This window comes from Leptonotus elevatus, chromosome 16, assembly GCF_054856555.1.
Source record: "Leptonotus elevatus isolate MCC_2025b chromosome 16, RoL_Lele_1.0, whole genome shotgun sequence".
In the NCBI taxonomy this organism is placed as follows: Eukaryota; Metazoa; Chordata; class Actinopteri; order Syngnathiformes; family Syngnathidae; genus Leptonotus; species Leptonotus elevatus.
In genome coordinates this window covers 887,606-908,388 of record NC_141254.1, presented here as the reverse complement: position 1 = coordinate 908,388, position 20,783 = coordinate 887,606, and the positions used below count along the sequence as shown (strand labels likewise).

Below are 20,783 nucleotides of genomic sequence, written 5' to 3'. Positions count from 1 at the left end.
AACAGGATGCACAAAATAAGTCATCTTATATGATGGTGGCTTCTGCTAAACCATTCATGTCTTCTATCGCATCCAATGAGAGGGACGAGGATCCTGCTGGCATCTTTTTGTAAATTTTTTTGTTTTGGGCTCTTTTTAGAGCCCAATTGAAGGAATGTTAACATTGTTAACATTTTTACTGTTTTACTTTATATTTTAACCGTTTTGAATTTAGTTATAACTGTGTAGATGTAGGTATAATTATGTTAACTCAGTATAACTCAATGAATAGTACTGTCTATTGTATTCTTATCTGTCTCTCTTGCCTGGGAAAGAGAAGGGTAACAGGTTTCTTTTCTATATTATCTAAAGGGAGTATAGTTGGTACCAGTCTCTGTCCGGTCGAAGAGAGTCCAAGGACAGGCTGATTTGCTACTCTTCAAGTCTAATCTGATTTGTACCTATGGGAACTTGCTCATGGGAGGGGAGAGGGATTTTCTTGTATTCACTGACTTTCAATAAATATCTGTGTGATGGAGGAGGAGACACACTTTTTGAACGGAACACTGCTTGGGTGACTTCATTTGTGTGATCAGAAGCTTCTGATTAATTATACCTTTGCAAAGGGACTTCTTCACCAGAATCTCACCATTCAATTTATTGAACACGCAAAGAGTACAATAAAAATATTGTCAACTCTATCACTATATACAGAGACAGAGAGCGAGAGATACCTATATATAGAGAGAGAGGCAGAGAAAGAGAGCGAGATAGCTATATACAAAGAAAGAGAGAGAGCTATTGAAGGGAAAAATAACCATGGTTTGATATGTCCTCATGAAACCTCTCATATAAGGATATGTTGTTGTCCTGAACTATTGTACGAATCCAGGTGCCCAACAATTTGTAAATAAAGGGCGGGATCAGCCTGGGAAGTCTTCCTTGTTTATACTACAGTCTTCCCTGCTTCGCAAACATGTTTTTGAGAGTGCCTGGGAGAGGGCTTGGACAGCCCAGTTTCTCACACTCACAGCTTTTTGCTAATGAATAAAAAACGGAGCGGCACGCGGTCCGGACAGAGTCAGCTGTGGAATACGTACGATTGCCCAGCCGTTTTGCAGCTCGTTCTACCCGGACCGTAGGCTCTCCGGTCTAGTGTCAAGGTAAGCGCTGATGATGATCATATTATGCTGCTTAACGTTGTAGTGTATTGATTGCTGTTTGCGGGGAATAAAATGTATAATTATTCTAGCAAATAGAGTCATGATTGTTGCTGTTTGCGGGGAATGAAAGGTATAATCATTCTAGCAAATCGACTGTTTGCGGGGAATGAAAGGTATAGCTATTCTAGCAAATAGAGTTGTGATTGCTACTGTTTGCGGGGAATGAAAGGTCTAACCATTCTAGCAAATAGAGTTGTGATTGTTGCTGTTTGCGGGGAATGAAAGGTATAATCATTCTAGCAAAGCGCAGGTGTTGATTACTGTTTGCGTGGGATAAAACGTACGATTATCCTAGCACAGTATAAATGTTGATTGCTATATGCGGGGAATAAAAGACACATTTATTCTAGCAAAAGTATATCAAGTCTCTGTGTATTCATTGTTGCCGCCGACCACTCACGAGCCTGCATAAAAAATAAAAAGGTGAAGTAGTGTTTTCCACAAAACAGCTATATACAGAGAGAGAGATAGCTATATACAGAGAGAGAGAGAGAGATAGCTGTATACAAAGAGAGCTAAATAATTCTATACAGAGAGAGAAAGATAGTTATACACAGATAGCGAGAGATAGCTATATAATACAGAGACAGAGATATAGCTATATACAGAGAAAGAGAGAGATAGCTATACAGAGACAGAGAGGGAGAGAGATAGTTATATACAGAGAGCGAGAGAGATAGCTCTATACAAAGAGAGAGAGAGAGAGAGAGAGAGAGATAACTATATACAGAGACAGAGAGAGAGAGAAATAGCTATGTACAGAGACAAGAGACAGAAAGAGAGATAGTTATATACAGAGAGCGAGAGATAGCTATATAATACAGAGACAGAGAGATAGCTATATACAGAGAAAGAGAGATAGCTATACAGAGAGGGAGAGGGATAGCTATATACAGAGAGCGAGAGAGATAGCTCTATACATAGAGTGAGAGAGAGAGATAACTATATACAGAGAGAGAGAGAAATAGCTATATACAGAGACAAGAGATAGAAAGAGAGATAGCTATACAGAGAGAGAGTGAGAGAGAGAGCTATACAGAGAGGGAGAGAGAGAAATAGCTATATACAGAGACCAGAGAGAGAGATAGCTATATACAGAGAGAGAGAGAGAGCTGTATACAAAGAGAGAGAAATAATTCTATACAGAGAGAAAAAGATAGTTATACACAGATAGCGAGAGATAGCTATATAATACAGAGACAGAGAGATAGCTATTTACAGAGAAAGAGAGATAACTATACAGAGACAGAGAGGGAGAGGGATAGCTATATACAGAGACAAGAGACAGAAAAAGAGATAGCTATACAGAGAGAGAGTGAGAGAGAGCTATACAGAGAGGGAGAGAGAGAAATAGCTATATACAGAGACAAGAGACAGAGAGAGAGATAGCTATATACAGAGAGAGAGAGAGAGATAGCTGTATACAAAGAGAGAGAAATAATTCTATACAGAGAGAGATAGATAGTTATATACAGAGAGCGAGAGATAGCTATATAATACAGAGACAGAGAGATAGCTATATACAGAGAAAGAGAGAGATAGCTATACAGAGACAGAGAGGGAGAGGGATAGCTATATACAGAGTGCGAGAGAGATCGCTCTATACAAAGAGAGTGAGAGAGAGAGAGATAACTATATACAGAGACAGAGAGAGAGAAAAATAGCTATATACAGAGACAAGAGACAGAAAGAGAGATAGCTATATACAGAGAGAGAGAGAGAGAGAGAGAGAGGGAGTGAGCTATATACAGAGACAGTGAGGGAGAGAGAGAGATAGCTATTCAGAGAGGGAGAGGGAGATAGTGATATACAGAGACGAAAGAGTGAGACAGAAAGAGAAAGAGACAGCTATAGCTATATAAAGAGACAGAGAGGGAGAGAGAGAGAGATTGCTATATACTGAGAGAGAGATAGCTCTATAGAGAGGGAGAGAGAGGGAGAGAGCTATATACAGAGACAGAGAGAGAGATAGCTGTATACAAAATGAGAGAAATAGTTATATACAGAGAGAGATAGATAGTTATATACAGACAGAGAGAGATCGCTATATACAGAGACAGAGAGATAGCTAGATACAGAGAGAGAGAGAGAGAGAGAGAGAGAGAGAGAGCTATACAGAGACAGAGAGGGAGAGAGAGAGAGAGAGAGAGAGAGAGAGAGAGAGAGCTATATACAGAGACAGAGAGAGCGATAGCCATATACAGAGACAGGAGAGAGAGAGAGAGAGAGAGCTATACAGAGACAAGATAGAGAGAGATAGCTATATACAGAGACAGACAGACAAAGAGAGATAGCTATATACAGAGAGAGAGAGAGAGAGAGAGAGAGAGAGAGCTATATACAGAGACAGACAGAGAGCGAGAGGGATAGGGATAGCTATATACAGAAAGAGAGAGATAGGTATTTATAGAGAGAGAGATAGCTATATAGAGAGGGAGAGGGAGATAGCTATATACAGAGACAAGAGATGGGGATAGAGATAGCTATATACAGAGAGAGAGAGAGAGAGAGAGCTAAATACAGAGACAGACAGAGATAGATAGATAAATATATACAGAGACAGACAAAAAGAGAGATAGCTATGTACAGAGAGAGAGAGAGCGAGGGAGACACATAGTTATATACAAAGAGAGAGAACAAGAGAGAAAGAGAGAGAGACATAGCTATATACAGAGAGAGACAGAGAGAAAGAGATAGCTATATACAGAGACAGACAGACAGACAGAGAGAGAGAGATAGCTATATACAGACAGACAGAGAGCGATAGATAGCTATATACAGAGAGAGAAAGAGAGAGGGAAACAGAGAGAGCTTTAAGAGAGGGAGAGAGAGAGCTATATACAGAGACAAGAGACAGATAGCTATATACAGGGAGAGAGAGACAGAGAGAGATAGCTATATACGTAGAGAAAGATAGCTATAAACAGAGAGAGAGAGAGAGAGAGAGTTATATACAGGGAGAGATATGGAGAGAGAGAGAGATAGCTATATACAGAGAGAGAGACAGAGAGAGAAAGAGATCACGTTGGATCTACAATAAACTGTTTGAGAAATTTAGCTTTAAAAAAAAAAGTGGTTTTGTGGCACAACTTGTGACCAGTGCAGGGGTAAGTTGTGCCATCAGTCAGAATTCAGTGGGGTAAATTGTGTCATTGATAATTGAAGTAAAAAGAGATAATTTTAATCTTCAAAAACAATAATGCTATATAAATGGAAGACAAATTCAATACAAAACTTGCTTTCAGAGGCCTTTTCTTCCTTCATTCTTTTTCTTTTCCTGTTGAGCCTTTATAACCTTCTTTCTTTGTGAGCGTTCTCCAACTCCACCTTCTCAAGTGTGTCAGTCACAAATCTTGTTTTCATTTTCTTTTCTTCTTCTTTTTTTTTTTTTTACAATTGTGTTCTTTCTTTTTGTGGATTTTGGCAAGGCAAAAATTACTTCTGAAGACACTTAACCCAAGTGAGCATAACAACCAGATTTGTCACTTGGTGAGTGCTCGGGAGGGTAAGCCTGAGCCTGTTTTTTATATATTTATAGTATTTTTATGGCCATCCTGCAGATTATTATCTCCTTTCTAATCAGACGTATGGTCTTCCCATCTGTCACTGCTCTTTCCAACTCAAAAGGAGTTGAAACCCTGTCTGTCTTCCTTTTGTATCTGGTGACATGATGAATTTTGGTTAAAAATGAAAAATGGCACATACTTAATGTGATGAAATGTAAGAATACAGTTTTCAACAACAATAAAATACAATAAAGTAATATAGAGTAAATAATAATAAATTAGGGGAAGTTGTGCTATTGGCACAACTTAACCCAGGTCCTTTGGCACAAATGATCCCAAATCCACGATTTGGAGGGAAAAAAAAGCATCCCCCAGCTGTTTTGAGCCAGCATCATGCTAACCATATAGACTCATGATGTAGCTTACTAAAGCACTAAAACATTTTAAAAACTGTTTTCAAAGTTGTTTATAATTGTTCAAACACAGCCATAAAAAAAACCTTAATCATAGAAATTTTACTTTGGAGGGCAAAAAAATGTTTTCTTAAACTTATATGTGCTTAACTCTCAGCCATGTGTCTCCCTTTTTCACCTGATGAGCAAAATGGATCTCTCTTCAAAAATATGTGGTCACATGACCAACTTATATGGTTTTCTAAATAACAGTGGTGGACAAATTACCCCACTCTTCCCTCTATATGGACAGAACTCCGTGGAATAAATAAAAAATAAATATCAGTGGAAACGAATTACACTAACACTATACAAGCTCACTGGAACAATTAAAGAAGCACTTTATACTACATTCACACCAAAATAGGGGGAACCGTTCCACTGTTGTGCTAAAGTAGCCTAACCTTGCTCTGCAAGATGAACTCTCACAGTATGCGTGAGTTCACAAACTCCCGAGAATACATCTTGTACCAAGCCCGTAGATAACAGAGCGACATTGTGTTTGGGGTGTGATATGCAGCTGTGACGAAACCAGGAAGCGCAGACGCCGGGGAAAACAATCAAACCTAACATGGACGCTGCAATTAATTTTGTTCTTGCAGAATTACTCACCGTTTCCTTTTTGAATGTTGAACAGTGAGAGGTGCTTCGTGCTTTTTTAGCTTATAAAGATATACGTGATTTCGTCGCGCCGCACCATATTTTCGGGAGCAAAGCACCATACCGGATTTTTCCGGCCCCAAATCATTTACCGGTACAATAGTACCGGACCATTCCGGCCCACTTTCACCCCTGACTAGTATTGGTACCTACCTCAGAAAAATTGGAGCGAGTTGTCTGGCAATATTCACTGTTTGTCAGGTCACTTGGAGTGACACCTGCAATACAGTGGAGGTGTGGAAAGAGAGGGAAGGGGGTTGTAGATGTGATTGAACTGTCACACAATGGCAAGTACTACATTTTAAGAAACTGTTGTTGATAATAATACAAATAAAAGTCAAGTTTGTCGAAAGTTTGGGTGTGTTTTGTAATCGCCAGGCTTAATTGTTTGACCATCTGTTACGTAACCCGCATTGACTGTCACTCGACCTTGTTTCCTTCCAGGTGGTCTCAGTCCGCTCAACTGGCTCTGTGTCCTCACTCTTTTACTAGGTACAGAAATGGGAGAAGATATGTCACAATATGTTAGTTGTGCAACTACAGGTGTGCTGTTATAGGAAGGTATAGAACAGTGGTCATTAAGGATGTAACTAATAAATAATGGCAATATCGTGAACTGCCACAATATCATTGTCACGTATGGAGGACCTAAACTGCCAAAATAAAAAATAAAAATAATAATAAATAAATGAATGACTATATAAATAAATGACTAAAAGTAAAAATAAAAACGGATATAGATAATATAATAAAAAAAAATTAAGTACAAAAAAAATAATATAAATGGAAATAAAAACGACAAAAAAATATATATATATCCCTAAATAAATAAAGTAAAAAATAAATACAGAAATACAAAACCAGATTCAAAAAATAAAAATAAAAATAAATGTCAAAATAAATACGCAAATATATAAATATAATTAAATATCAATCAATAAATAAAAACGGTCTGCTCTCACATTTATTTATTTTATGCTGCAGACACTCTGTCAGGTTGAAATATTATTCAAATGAGGGAGCGGTCCTAAGCGTGTCTTGGGTTGGGCTGTGCCATTGCAAACTGCTTTTCAATGGTCGAGTGAACGGGAAGTCTCGCCGGCTTGCATGGAGAGCTCCAGCAATCGATGACTATCTTGTCCACTGTCACCACGACTTGTTGTCGAGCAACTCAAGTCGCAAGTTGTGGTGACAGTGGACAAGATAGTCGTCCTTTGCTGGAGCTCTCCATGCAAGCCGGCGACGGCAGTGAGACTTCCTTGTTCACCGACCCACTCACTCTAGTCTAGGCAGTTTGCAATAGCGGAATCCAACCCAGGACACGGTTAGGACCACCCCATCATATATATGTTATTATTTTTTATTTTTTTTCAAACATGTATATATAAAAAAACTGACTAGTTATAAATGTACATGTCTAAAGACAAAATATACAAAACATATAAAACAACAAACACAACATTAAAGCAACAAAAGCAACATAAGAAAGTTTCACAGTGTTTCACCCAGTCATGAGCGACCATTTACATTTTGACCAGAATCATTTATTTGTTTTTAATTTTGGCAGTTTTGGTCCTCCATAGTCACCACATATCTGCAAAAAAGTCAGGTTGATTTCCATTTGTGCATTTCTAGCACCCTCTGGTGGCTAGTTAATTCTTATTATTGCAGTTTAATGGCATGTTTTGGCTTCTCTATGTTTAAAATCCACGCTAATCGTCAGATGAAGAGAAACGTATGTGGAGTCAATATGTGGAGGAACTCAATGTGTGCGTACATTAGCAAGTAAGTGCCTCAATATTAAGTGCTATGAGAGATTGTAGGTGGTTTTTATGCATTGCTGTTATGTACAAAAAGCACAATATTGTGCTTTTTTTTTGGTATGATCAGTTTTTTTCCTACAATATTGTGACCTTATTTTTAATATCGCCAACCTCCCCACGATACTGTGATGATTATTGTATCGTGACCTTCATATCGTTATGTTTCGATATTGTTACATCCCTAGTGGTCATTAGGCCATTAGGTCAGTGGACAATAGGCCAGCCCACTGGCTTCCAATTTATGTGCTATGAACTGGTAAGGCCTTTTTTTTTAGCACAGCACAGTGTGCTGTTGCGTAACATGTTGTTAGGAGACTTATTTTACTTGTTTACTTTTCATGTAATGCCGTTGCGCAGCTCTGTGCAGTGGGGGCTGTGCACAAGGTGGGCACTGTAAAAATTGTGTGCATGTTGTATGTTTTTGGTTGATTCAGCATGTATGTCTGGGCTGTCATGTCAACAATACACAGATAATTTTACTGGGTCACATACAGTTCACTGTTACAAATGTAAGTTTTAACTTTAATGTTAGTTTTTAGAGCAACGCAAATTGTATTATATATTGTTACACTGCCAGCTGTAGGAGCCTATCACTGGCACCGGGTGGAATCCTTGAACCACCAAATTATAATTTTTCATGAGACCAAAAAAAATAAAATAAAGGGAGGAGGTTGCTTGTTTGTTCAACCAATTTCAACATTGTGTTGTCAAAGAGCGCAAGCTATTTTCAACACTTGAGATTGATGAAACCACACACTGACCAATAGTTAGAATTTGTGGGAAAAGAAGACGTTTACCACATTTTGACAATACTGTACATAAGAAAATTGTGTCTTCCAATTTTGCTGCTAAAAGTGGACAGTGAAAAGAGGACTAAGAAACTATAATGTACTTTTTAAAATTGCATTCATATCCTCAACATTTGGAGATAAGAACAGCAAAATTGTCATATCCATGACAAAAAAATCTAATAAATAGTCAAAATGACATTTAAGGTTGTATTTTTGTTGTAAATGAAAAATAAATTATATTTTCAATATTCCAGTATTCTACCATGTGGCCTGACTGACCTGAATGGACGTTTGGCTCAGCTTTGAAAAAATAAATCTTTGAGGCCCTTTAAGATCAGGCTTATTCAATTACTGGCCCATGGGCAACATACGGCCCTGGACCAACCAGAGTGGCTCAGCCTCTGGTCCAGCTCGCCTGAATTGAAATGCATTAAAAGGGGGATGAATAATAAAAAGTGCACATTTTTCATCAGTATTGGTTTGAACTGTGTCATTATCAGCTGTTTACTGGGTGCCTATTGTGTATGGCCTTGCTATAGTTCTTGATTTGATAATTTGGCCCATCTGAATTAGTACCGTTAATTGAATAGCCCTTGTATACAGTGCTGCTCAAAAGTTTGTGAACCTCTTGAGCAATTTGGACTTTCCAATTGTTTCAACCTGATTTTGTTGTTCAATCTGAACCATTACGTTTTATATGAAATAACAGGAGGAGGTTCATCAATTCACTGCATTGTTCTTTTTTTAATCAAGTGTGTAGTCAAAACTTAATTAAAAAGAGTTTTTGGTCAATTCATGTAGGTGCAAAAGTAAGTGAACCCTGAGCTGCATTGCTTAAAACAAGCAGTCAAGTAAGATCAGGTAGGACAAATTGGTAACTAAACTAACCACTGAAATGGCGGCGCACATAGTTGCAGCGACTCTGAGCTACCTTCACTGGCGTAGTTTGCTCACTTTATTGGTGATTCTGTGCATTATTTCGCACAGTTTCGGTACAGTATTTCAGTACAGCCGTGCTGATCTCATCTGACTGAACTCTGGAACCTTATACCAGCTACCAGCCGACACTTTCATCCCTCTGGACACCGCCAGATCGCCTCCTGGGTCTCCTATCGCGGTGAGCCAGAGGAGGAAACGCTGTGAGCGGAAGCAGAAGAGAGGCAAGCGGGCGGGCATATGGGCTAGGCTAACCCATTCAAGCCGCCTCTTCCTTTCTCTCTAATGCCCGCTCGATTCGTAACAAGATGGATGAGATTCGACTACGGCTTGCATCTCAGCGGATCATACGCAACTGCTGCAGCATGATTTTTGTTGAAACGTGGCTGGACAGCATCACTCCGGATGCGGCTATTTAGCTAGCAGGCCGCACCGCCTACTTAGCCGACAAGACTGCTGACTCCGGTAAGAAGATCGGCGGAGTTTTGTGCGCCTATATTAACAACTCTCGGTGCACGAGTGCCTCTGTAGTGGAGAGACTGTGTAATCCAGACCTGGAATTTAGCTGCTTAAATGTAGGCCGTTTCATCTTCCAAGAGAGTTCACTGCTGTTTACATCTGTGCAGTGTATATCCCACCCAATGCTAATGCTAAGGTGGCGCTAGCACGGCTACATGACAGCATCAACAACAGCCTGGCTGCACACCCGGACAGTGTTTTTATTGCAGCGGGTGATTTTAATCATGCTGACTTAAAAACTGTTCTAAGTAAACCAGAGGTGATAAAACTGGATCAAGTGTATACTAATGTAGCAGGGGCATACAAGGCCCAGGCTTATCCCCACCTTGTCAGACCATCTCTCACTTGTGTGAAATGAATGAATTAATTATAACTCTTTGATTTATAATATTACTATTTAGAAGTGGACAAAATTGCTTTAATTTACTTTACAAAAAACAGTTCAGCAAGAGTTTTTTTTCTTCTCTTCACAGTACTGAGAGCAGAGCGAATGTGTTAATTAGATTCCTTTGTTTAAACTGGGGCCAGCAGGTCTGCTTTGGAAAAACAGCTCAAATTCTTATCTTGATCTCTGCAAAACATCATTGTGGTCAGTGGGAGGGGACATCTAGGTCGGCTCTGAAAACAACATCATTGTAGGAGGGTGAAGTTTGGTGAGTGTATTGATGTATCATGTGACTGTCTGGGAAGGAGAAGAACGGCTGAGGATTGGACGAAGAAGACGGGGAGGGGTTTGAAGAATCACGAAAGGATATTGGTGGCTTGCTCGGGGGAAGAACGACACACATGCGGGGAAACAATGGCGGCGTTTGGCTGCAACTCCATGTGTCCATAAGCTTATGTAAAATAAATCCTGATTTCACCGATCTCATTGTCTGAGTTTGATAATCAACATTGTGAACACGGGAAAACAAAAAATCGTTTTTCCAACATGTGCTACATCCTTCTTATACACCAAAAGTTAAAACTGCTGGATCAATGGTTAAGACTGTGAGAACATGGCCTGAGGGCGCCATCCCTGAGCTCCAGGACTGTTTTAACCACACAAACACTTTCAACGCTGGAAGAAGCATAAAGACTGACTTTCCCTTTCATAATCTGATTACAAGATCCTAAAGCTTAAACTTGAATATAATACTATTATAGATAATCGTATCAGTAACCTTTTGCTTAAACTTGAACAAAAACATTTTGAACTTGGAGAAAAACCTGAAAAATTGTTAGCAATTCAACTTAGAAATGAACAAGCCAAACGTATTATACATAAAATTAATTCAAAAACAGGGAATTTGGTTACTAATTTAGAAGAAATAAATTGTTGTTTTAGAGACTTCTATGAAGAACTTTAAGCAAGTAAGAGTACTATTACTGTAACTGAAATTATAGATTTCTACAATAATTTAAATATTCCTCAATTAGACACCAGATCAAGAGATGAACTTGATTTTACAATTCAAGAGGCAGATCTTGTAAACGGCATTCATGCTTTTCCTTCCAGAAAGGCATTGGGGCCAGATGGATGTGAATTATATAAGGCTTTTCAAATATGTGATTCATCCTTATGATAAGAATGGTGAATGAATCAATAAAATATAAGAGGCTTCCTAACTCTCTCTTTGAATCAAATATTTGCTTAATTCAAAAGAAAGGGAAAGATGAAACTGACCCTACAAACTGTGATCAAAAAATGATAACTTAAGTGTTGGCCATGAGACTTGGTAATCATATTTCTAAGATTATATATCTTGATCAAACAGGATTTATCTCAGGCAGGTTTATGTTTAGTAATGTTCGATTACTTTTGAATACATTATATTCCACTCATAAAGATGATACACAAGTTGCTGTACTATCTTTGGATGCTCAAAAGGCATTTGGTCAAATTGAATGGCCATTTTTATTTGAAACATTAAAACAATTTGGAATTGGAGAACATTTTATAGAGTGGGTCAAGATAATTTACTTTAAACCAGTGGCTTCGTAATTACTAATGCAGATAAATCTAAATATTTTAGTCTTCAACGGGGCGTTAGACAGGGTGACCCCCTTTCTCCTCTTCTTTTAAATATTGCTTTATAACCGCTTGCAATAGGAATTAGGAATCATCCCGGTATTCATGGTATAAAATTTGGGAATTTTACAAATCTTGTGAGTCTATATGCAGATGATTTACTTATTGCTTTGTCTAATCCAGTGGTCTCTATTCCTCTATGCTCTATTTGTTGGAATATGTTCAGTGGTTTGGTAAACTGTCGGGGTACACCATCAATTGGGATAAAAGTGAATTTATGCCTCTAACAAATAATTTGAGTCAGGGATTTTTGAACTCTTTGCCGTTTAGAATAGTTACAACTCATTTTACTTATCTTGGACTGAAAATTTCATGATATCCTAAGCAATTATTTAAATTAAACTTTTTGCACGCTATAGATAAACTTAAAAATAATATAAGAAATTGGAATTTGCTGCCTCTTTCAATTGATAGGTCGTATTAATGCCATAAAAATGGTTATACTTCTATATCTGTTTCAAAACCTTCCTATATATTTCCCATTTACATATTTTAAACAGTTAGATTCTGTTATTCATTCATTTATTTGGGCAAATAAGCCTCCTCGTATTTCCAAAATTCATTTACAAAAGGATAAAAAGGAAGACGGTTTAGGTCTTCCTATACTTAAACACTACTACTGGGACGCTCATTTGAGGGCCCTTACTTTTTGGCAGTCGAATTCCAATATGGAAGACCAAAGTCATATTTACCCACTATGGGTAAAAGTTGAATACCTATTGGCTTCAGGTACATCCCTTCCAGATTTAGTTTTTCTTGTAGTCAATTACCTATTAAACGAACAGTTGACAATTTCTTTCTTAAAAGGTCCTTACAATTTTTGACACAGATAAAAAAAAACTTTCCCAAAGGTTTCAATCTAGGCTCCGTTAACACTAAACCACATGTTTAAACCTGGGTTGATGGACAGTGTTTTTGAGGATTGGAGAGAGGACTTAAAATAATAAGTGATGTACAGTATATTGCAACAATACATTTTCTTCTTCAGATACCATCTTCCTCATTCACATTTTTTTTCGCTACATCCAAATTAGGCAATTTGTGCAGGATTATATTCCAGAATTTATAGCCAAACCATCATGCAGCTTTTATGATTTTTTACTTCTACAGCCACAGTCAAAACATTTGATCCCTCGCTTTATTAGTGTTTTTAAATCACCGGTGCATACCAATTATCTTAGAGAAGCCTGGACTGATGATTTAGGTGTTGATGTTTCAGAAGAGTTATGGAAGGAAGGACTGGTTAGCATACAAACATGTTCTGTTAACTCCAGAATACAGACTAATTCAATTCAAAGTTTTACATAGGATTCATTACTCCAAAACCAGACTAAGTAAAAATTTTCAATCTGTGTCTCCTTTGTGTGATAGATGTGGTACTGCTGAAGGCTCACTTGCACATTTATTTTGACTTTGCCCAGTACTGAATATTTTTTGGTCTGAAATATTAAAATGGTTTTCTAAACAATTTTAAATAGTGTTTCAGCCGGATTGTAAACTGGCAATATTTGGTTGTTCTGACTTGACCGAGACCCTCCCCTTTCACCACACAAACTGGATTGTATGTCGGGAACAGGGCACGCTGACACGTGGGTCACTGGATGATTACACTGTAACAGTGCTGGATTACATCAATTTTTGTGTGGACTATGTAACATCCTGGAAGCAGATACGTGTGTTCCCAAATAGGAAACCTTAAATGACACATGAGGTGCAACAGCTACGGAGAGCTAGAGACACAGCATACAGGTCTGGGGACATCAACGCCTACAGTACTGCCAGGACGGCCTTGAGGAAGGGTATAAATTAAGGTATAGAGGGCGGATTGAAGCCAAATTCAAAAACTCCTCAAGCCCTCGGCAGGTGTGGGAAGGCATAATCTGTCACGGGCTATGGAGGGTAACACCTTCCTCAGGGGACCATTATGCCCGTTTTGACAAGGACAATAAAGACCCAGTACTGCCTCCCCTCCCCTCTATTGACAACAACAGCCCAGTCCTGAGCATGCATGAAGTAAGACTGCCTGCGTAGCATCAACCCCAGGAAAGCAGCCGGACCAAATGGAGTGGTGGGACGGGTGCTAAAAGACTGTGCGGATGAGCTAGCAGAGGTCTTCACCACCACATATAATATGTCATTGTCTAAATCATGGGTTCCAGTCCGCTTCAAAGCAGCCGCCATTATTCCTGTGGCCAAACAGCCAAATGTCACATGATTGAATGACGACAAGACCGGCATACCAGCCAAATGCCTAGAGAGGCTGGTCATCAAGTACATTAAGAAAGCAGTACCACAGACACTTGACCCGTATCAGTTTGCATACAAAGAGAACAGGTCAACAGAAGATGCCATAGCTATTTTACTTCACACATTATTACAACACCTAGATCAAAGAAACTTACAATAGGCTGCTATTTGTTGGCTTTAGTTCAGCTTTTAATACAATTTGGCCATAGAAACTCTTACCCAAGCTACATCACATTGGATTAAACCCCTCTTTATGCAACTGGGTTTTGAACTTTCTAACTAGCCGCTCACAGTTTGTCAGATTGGACAAACACACTTCTTCCACCCTCATTAATACCAGGGCAAGATGTGTGCTTAGTCCATTACTCTTTACACTATTCACACATAACTGCTGCGCCACCCTCCCCTCTGACCTCATTGTTAAATTTGCAGATTACACCACAGTGCTTGGGCTCATTAACAACGACGAGTCTGCTTACAGAAGTGAGGTACAGCATCTGGCATCATGGTGTGCAAACCATAACTTGACCCTTAACATATAGGTCCATCCGTGCCATGACCACCAGACTGGCCCATAGCCTCTACCCTCAGGCAGTGAGGCTGCTAAATGAACAACCCCCTCTTTCTCTGATACCTATACATCTTCATATTCCACCACTGCAATAACTGGTTTAGGTCTTGCATTGTTGCAGCTCCAACACAGCTATCCACTCTGTTTTTTATTTCCCCATCCCCCATTCCACGGACTGGCCTTTAGCACTCTATTTTTCTTGCACAGGTGTGGTTAATGCATTTTACTTCTGCTGGGTTTGCTAGACATTCCGTATGCACTTTTGCACTTATGCCAGTATTTGGGGCTCATAACGTTATTACCTTTGTTTATAACCATGTTATTTGCTATGACAAATAAATATTGAATTTAATTGAATTTGATTTAATTTAATTGAAATGGACCAATGAAATGAGAGGTTTAGCAAAGAAATTGTGCATCACTGACTGAAACAGAGACAAAACCATGTCAACTTTATTCTTGGCCAGGTGAACCCATACAGGTCAGTCATGCTGAGAGGAAGATAATTCTCATGGGACCTCAGGAAGTGAGAAGTGACAGCACATCTGTCTGGGGAAAGCTATAAAGTCCTCTAAAAATGTTTTAGCATCATTCCACTGTGAAGCAGATCATCTGCAACTAGAGAACACTGAAAATTACTACAATCCTGCCTAGAAGTGGCCGACCTTCTAAAATATCAGCAAGAACCACAAGAAAAATGATAATTCAGGTAAAAAGACAACTCAAACATCACATCAAGGGATTTGCAGACCTCTTTTGCTGCATCTGGGACACATGTGCATGCTTCAACAATCAGCAGAAAAGTCAATCGACAAGGATTTCATGGAAGGCTTGGTAGGTAGAAGTCTCTGCTCACAAAAAAGATCAAAGCTTTCAAAAACTTTGCCAGCGCGTACCTGGACAACACTGTAGCTTTTTGTAAGTCCCTTCTGTGGACAGATTAGTCCAAAATGTAACTGTTTGGTCAACACTGCATTCCAGCAAAATAACCTTCACCCTAGATGGGGTGAGATTGTTAAATTATGTTCTGGCTTTTCATCCTCAGGACCTGGACAACTCCGCATAATCCCGGGAATCATGAATTCAGAGGAATATTGTGAAATCCTGGAAAATAACCTGAAGCCGTCCTTTGTGAAGTTACAGCCTGGCAGATGATGGATCATGCAATATGACAATAATCCAAAGCATTCCAGAAATACAACCAAGGAATGTATGAAGAACAACAAGACTCATGTTCTGGATGTGCCCAGTAAAAATCCTGATTTCAATTCTTTCAAACAACTGTGGCGGGACTTGAAGCGGGCCGTTTATGCTAGACGCCCATCCAACCTCTCTCAACTGGCTGCATTGTGCAAGAAAGAGTGGCAAAAATTCCCCCAAAGTAGATGTGAAAAACTGATAAATCACTAAAGAAAGTGTTTGGATGAAGTTCTCATTGCAAAATAAGGTGCAATGTCCGATTAAGTGAGAGGTTCACATACTTTTGCACCCATGAAATCTGAGTTTTTCCTAAATCAAGAACTTTTGTTCAAGAATAAATGACAATATTATCATTATTTTTGTTCAAGTCCATTATTTTCAATGTCAGCATTGTAGATTTGGGTATGACTGAACATTTAATAAGGTTATTTTAATATTTTATACAAAAAGTCTGACCATGCCTGCAGAGTTGACAAACTTTTGAGCAGCACTGTATATGTAATTTATTTACTGTACAGTAAGTAGAGAGGGTCCTTACGTCATTTCATCTTGGAAGTTGAGCTCTGAAATAAGAAATAGACAATTTTATTTGTAACAGTTAATTTTGCATTGTGATAAAGTGCATGTTTTACCATTGCCTATTTTGTTTCACACTATACAGTTACAGTATGATCTGCAACTAAGCAAATAAGTTTTTCAGACTTCCACTGAGGCCATATCCATTTTGAAAAGCTTTAAATACCTTTTTCTTTCCTGCATTTGTAGCAAAAGAACATCCCAAAGATGAGTAAAAATAGCAGCGCAAAACCTCCAAAGGAGCAAAGCACAGCTATCAGGACAGTCCAGTCTGGAGGCTTCGGCACTGTCAAAAGGAAATGCTAGAATTAACACTAAAAAGACTTACAGCTATAAAGTTAATATTTTGTAAAGAGAGGAAAATATGTTATTTTAGCTCACACCGATCAAAATAAATAACGTCGGGTACTGGATCTTGACGTGCGCCTCCTGTGGGTGTCATGTTTTGGTTCTGTGGGGTTGGGATTTTGTTTGTTTTTGATTGTGATTTTTGTCTTTTGTCTGTGGTTAGTGTTTTTATGTGTTCTTAGTCCCTCCCCTCGTCTCGTCATGTCTAACCACATCCACCTGTGTGTGTTTTCCCCTCCCCGTGTGGTCAACCAATCAGTGCCCTCAGCCACTTGTGTCTTCCCCAGCTGTGTCTTGTCAAGTTTTGCCAAATCTTGTTAGCGTAGCCACATCTTCAAGTCAAGCTACAGCCAAGCTTCAGGCAAGCTACAGCCAGGCTACAGCCAGGCTTCAGCCAGGCCACAGCCAAGCCACAGCCAAGCCACAGCCAAGCCAGCCAAGTCATAGCCACTCCACAGCCAGACAAACCTCAGCCACTCCACGTCCAGTCTAGTCAAAGTCTTGGTTTTCCTGACCATTTGTCTTGTCAATAAATCACCCTACGTTTACTCATTACCTCTGTCTGATCGCTGAGTCTCCTCGTACTTGGGTCCACATCTCTCACTCTGCCTCAAAACCGTAACAGAATGCACCCACTAAGGACTGACCCAGAGAGGGGTTGCTAACAAGACTCTTGCTGGAAGTAAAAGACTTGCGAGCACGTTGACTTATGACACTTCGGTGGATGAAACCATAAAGCGGCTGGCCTCAGCTGGAAGAGCACAGGCGCACAGGGCACCAGCCACTCTAAAGCCCTTTCAGTCCATGATCCTTGTTTGCTGAAGCGCCAAGTCCATGATCCTCGTCTTCTGCAGTCCCAAGTCCATGATCTTCGTTTTCTGCAGCCTCAAGCCCATGATCCTCGTTTGCTGCACCCCCAAGTCCATGATCCTCGTTTGCTGCACTCCCAAGTTCATGATCTTCGTTTGCTGCAGCCTCAAGTCTTGGTTCGTGTTTCGGCGGTGCATGTGCAGCCCCAAGCTTCCTCTTCTCGGACGCCGCAGCCACAAGCTTCAGCATCTCGGCATCCTCAAGCTCCTAATCCAACACATGCCTTGCTGCCGTCGCCCCAAGCCCATAGTCCTTGGCCACTGCCACAGCCTCAAGTCCCCGTCCCGGCTCCTCGGAAGCCTCAAGTCCCCGTCCCGGCTCCACGGAAGCCTCAAGTCCCCGTCCCGGCTCCACCGCAGCCTCAAGTCCCCGTCCCGGCTACACGGCAGCCCCTGGCCTCCTCGCCTGTGCTGCTGCCGCCCCAAGCCCATTTTCCTGGTCCAACAGTGCACATCCGGCGGCAGTCCTCTGCTCTTACTCCTCGTCCGGCGGTGCACGACCCTTTGCCGCCTTCTGATCTTCGTTCAGCTGCGCACATCCTGCTGCCGCCTTTTCATTCTCGTCAGGCAGCACACGACTTGCAGCCGTCTTTTACTCCTGGTCCTGGTGGCGTACGACTTGCTGCTGTCTCCTGCTCCTGGACCGGAGGCGCACGACCTTCGGCCGCTTTCTCATTATCCTCCGGTGACGCCCGACCTGCGGCCATCTTCGGATCCTGCTCCAGTGGCACGAGCCCTGGTGTGGCCACTTTCTGCTCTTTGTGCCGGGGTGGCGCGGACCCTGCCGCAGTTGCCTGCTGCAGTTCGCATTCCGGCGGCGCGGATCCTGACTTGTGTCTTCCCCAGCTGTGTCTTGTCAAGCAATTAGCAGAGGTGTATTTAGTTTGTGGGGTTTATTCAGTTAGTGTGGATGCATTGTTGGTGTTACGTAGGTCATGTTGTCTGTCTTGTCTATTAAGTTTTGCCACGTTTATTAAGTTTTGCCTCATCTAGCAAGTTTTGCCACATCTTCTTAGCATAGTCACATCTTCAAGCCAAAGCCACAGCCAAGCTACAACCAAGACACTGCCAGCTAAGTCATAGCCACAGCCCCAGGTCGCCAAATCATAGCCACTCCACAGCAGGCTAAGCCTCAGCCACTCCACAATCAGTCAAGTCAAGCAAAGTCATTCCCTGTTAAGGCAAGTCCGGTCCTTTCACACCACGCTTTGTTCAGTCACATCATGTCCAGTCAAGTCAAAGTCTTGGTTTTCCTGCCCACTTGTCTTGACAATAAATCACCCTACGTTTTTCATGACCTCTGTCACTGAGTGTCCTCGCACTTGGGTCCACATCTCTCACTCGCCTCAAAACCGTATCAAGGGGAATTTGGGAAGTGACTTGGATTACGGCGCCTCTTCAAGTTAAGCTCTCAGTTAACCACAGTTAAAAGCAAACTTTTTTTTTTAGTTATGCCACCTGTCATTTTGGGTCTACTGTGGCTCAAACTGCACAACCTCGATATAAATTGGGACACTCCCGCCATTGAGAACTGAAGCGTTTTTGTTTTTTTTGTCACTCACATTGTCTGAACTGCCAACACTTGACTGAAAAAGTTCCGGAGGTTATTGACTTAGCTAAAGTACCCCCGTGAGTATCGTGAAAGAAAGCATTTAGTAAAGCTCGAGCCCAGTCCTTGCCTCTTCCTTATGATTGTGCAATAAACCTCGTCCCGAATGCACCCCTACGTAACTCCAAATTATACCAAACAGCAAGCCCTCCATGAATACATTTCCAAGTTGCTAGCTGCCGGCCTGATCCGTCCTTCCTCCTCGCCCGTAGGTGGCAGATTATTTTTTATTGATATAAAAGACAAGACCATGTGTGGATTGCCGGGGTCTAAACGATATATCCATTAAGGATATATACCCACTACCACTGCTAGATTCTCCTTTACAGTCCGCCACGATTTTCACTAAATCGGATCTACATAGTGCCTATCACCTAGTGAGAATCAAGGTGGTGGATGAGTTGAAAACCTCATTTAAGACTCCTCTCAGCCACTTTCAGTACAGTAATTTCTGAACTATAAACCACTACTTTTTTCACTTGCATTCGACCCTGCAGTGAATACAAAGGTGTGGCTTATCCATCAGGGGGCGTACTATAAAGGAAGCGCAAGAGCGTCAGGCAGAGCAAAACAAACCAATTGAGCCCAAGTACAGTAGGAGAGACAGAATGAAAGCGAGAACATTTGCGCCCTCATTATGGAAAAGAAAGTAGCGGGAACCCGGTGCGGTAACATTAAAACACCTTGGCTTACAGTCGGGTGCAGCTTATATGTGTAACAAACTCGAATATTCCCCAAATTTAGCTAGCACGGTTTATAGTAAAGTGCGCCTTGTAGTCCAGAAATTACTGTATCTTGTTATGCCTTTTGGTCTTACCAATTGCCCCGCCGTGTCTCAGAGGTTAATTAATGACGTTTTGCGAGATATGTTGAATCATTTCTGTTCCGTCTGTTTCAATGATATCTTAAATGATTTTCTCAAAAGATCTGAACAAACACCGCCACCACGTCCATATGGTTTTGCAGCGCCTCCTAGAAAAAATGACTTTATGATAAAGCCGACTGCATGACTTCCATACAGACTCTGCAATTTTGGGGGTTTATTGTAGAAAAGGGCCAACTCTGACCCTACCAAGATTCAGGCTATGGTCGACTGGCCCACCAACCACCAGAAAACAGTTACAACGGTTCTTGGACTTTGCCAATTTTTCCGTCGGTTTATCCGTAATTACAGCCAGAGGGCGGCTTCACTAACAATTCTTACATCTAACAAAATAGCTTTTAAATGGACCCTGTAAGCTTAAGCAGCTTTTGTAAAACTTAAGCAGTCGTTTACTTGTGCCCCTGTGTTACGCCACCCTAATACTGACATGCCTTTTGTTGTCAAAGTGGATGCATCGGACTCTGGAGTGGGAGCCGTTTTGTCTCAGCGCTGCCCAGCTTCACCGCTGTGCCTTCTTTTC

At 40.7% G+C, this 20,783-nt stretch overlaps 1 protein-coding gene across 7 annotated transcripts in view; it reads right to left on the bottom strand.

Moving 5' to 3' along the window:
- The window catches only part of igsf5a (immunoglobulin superfamily, member 5a), a 55,504-nt gene that overhangs the window by 15,330 nt on the left and 19,391 nt on the right, over positions 1-20,783 (bottom strand). For 5 of the 7 annotated variants that reach the window (XM_086057970.1, XM_086057968.1, XM_086057973.1 and 2 more), the window contains 4 exons: positions 16,721-16,840; positions 16,517-16,541; positions 6,250-6,308; positions 5,974-6,038 (listed from right to left, as the gene is read on the bottom strand). In XM_086057970.1, the coding sequence (XP_085914096.1) occupies positions 5,974-6,038; positions 6,250-6,308; positions 16,517-16,541; positions 16,721-16,840 (269 nt within the window). Of the gene's footprint in view, positions 1-5,971; positions 6,039-6,249; positions 6,309-16,516; positions 16,542-16,720; positions 16,841-20,783 lie in introns of those variants that run through there. The other 2 variants (XM_086057974.1, XM_086057972.1) reach the window with 2 other exon arrangements.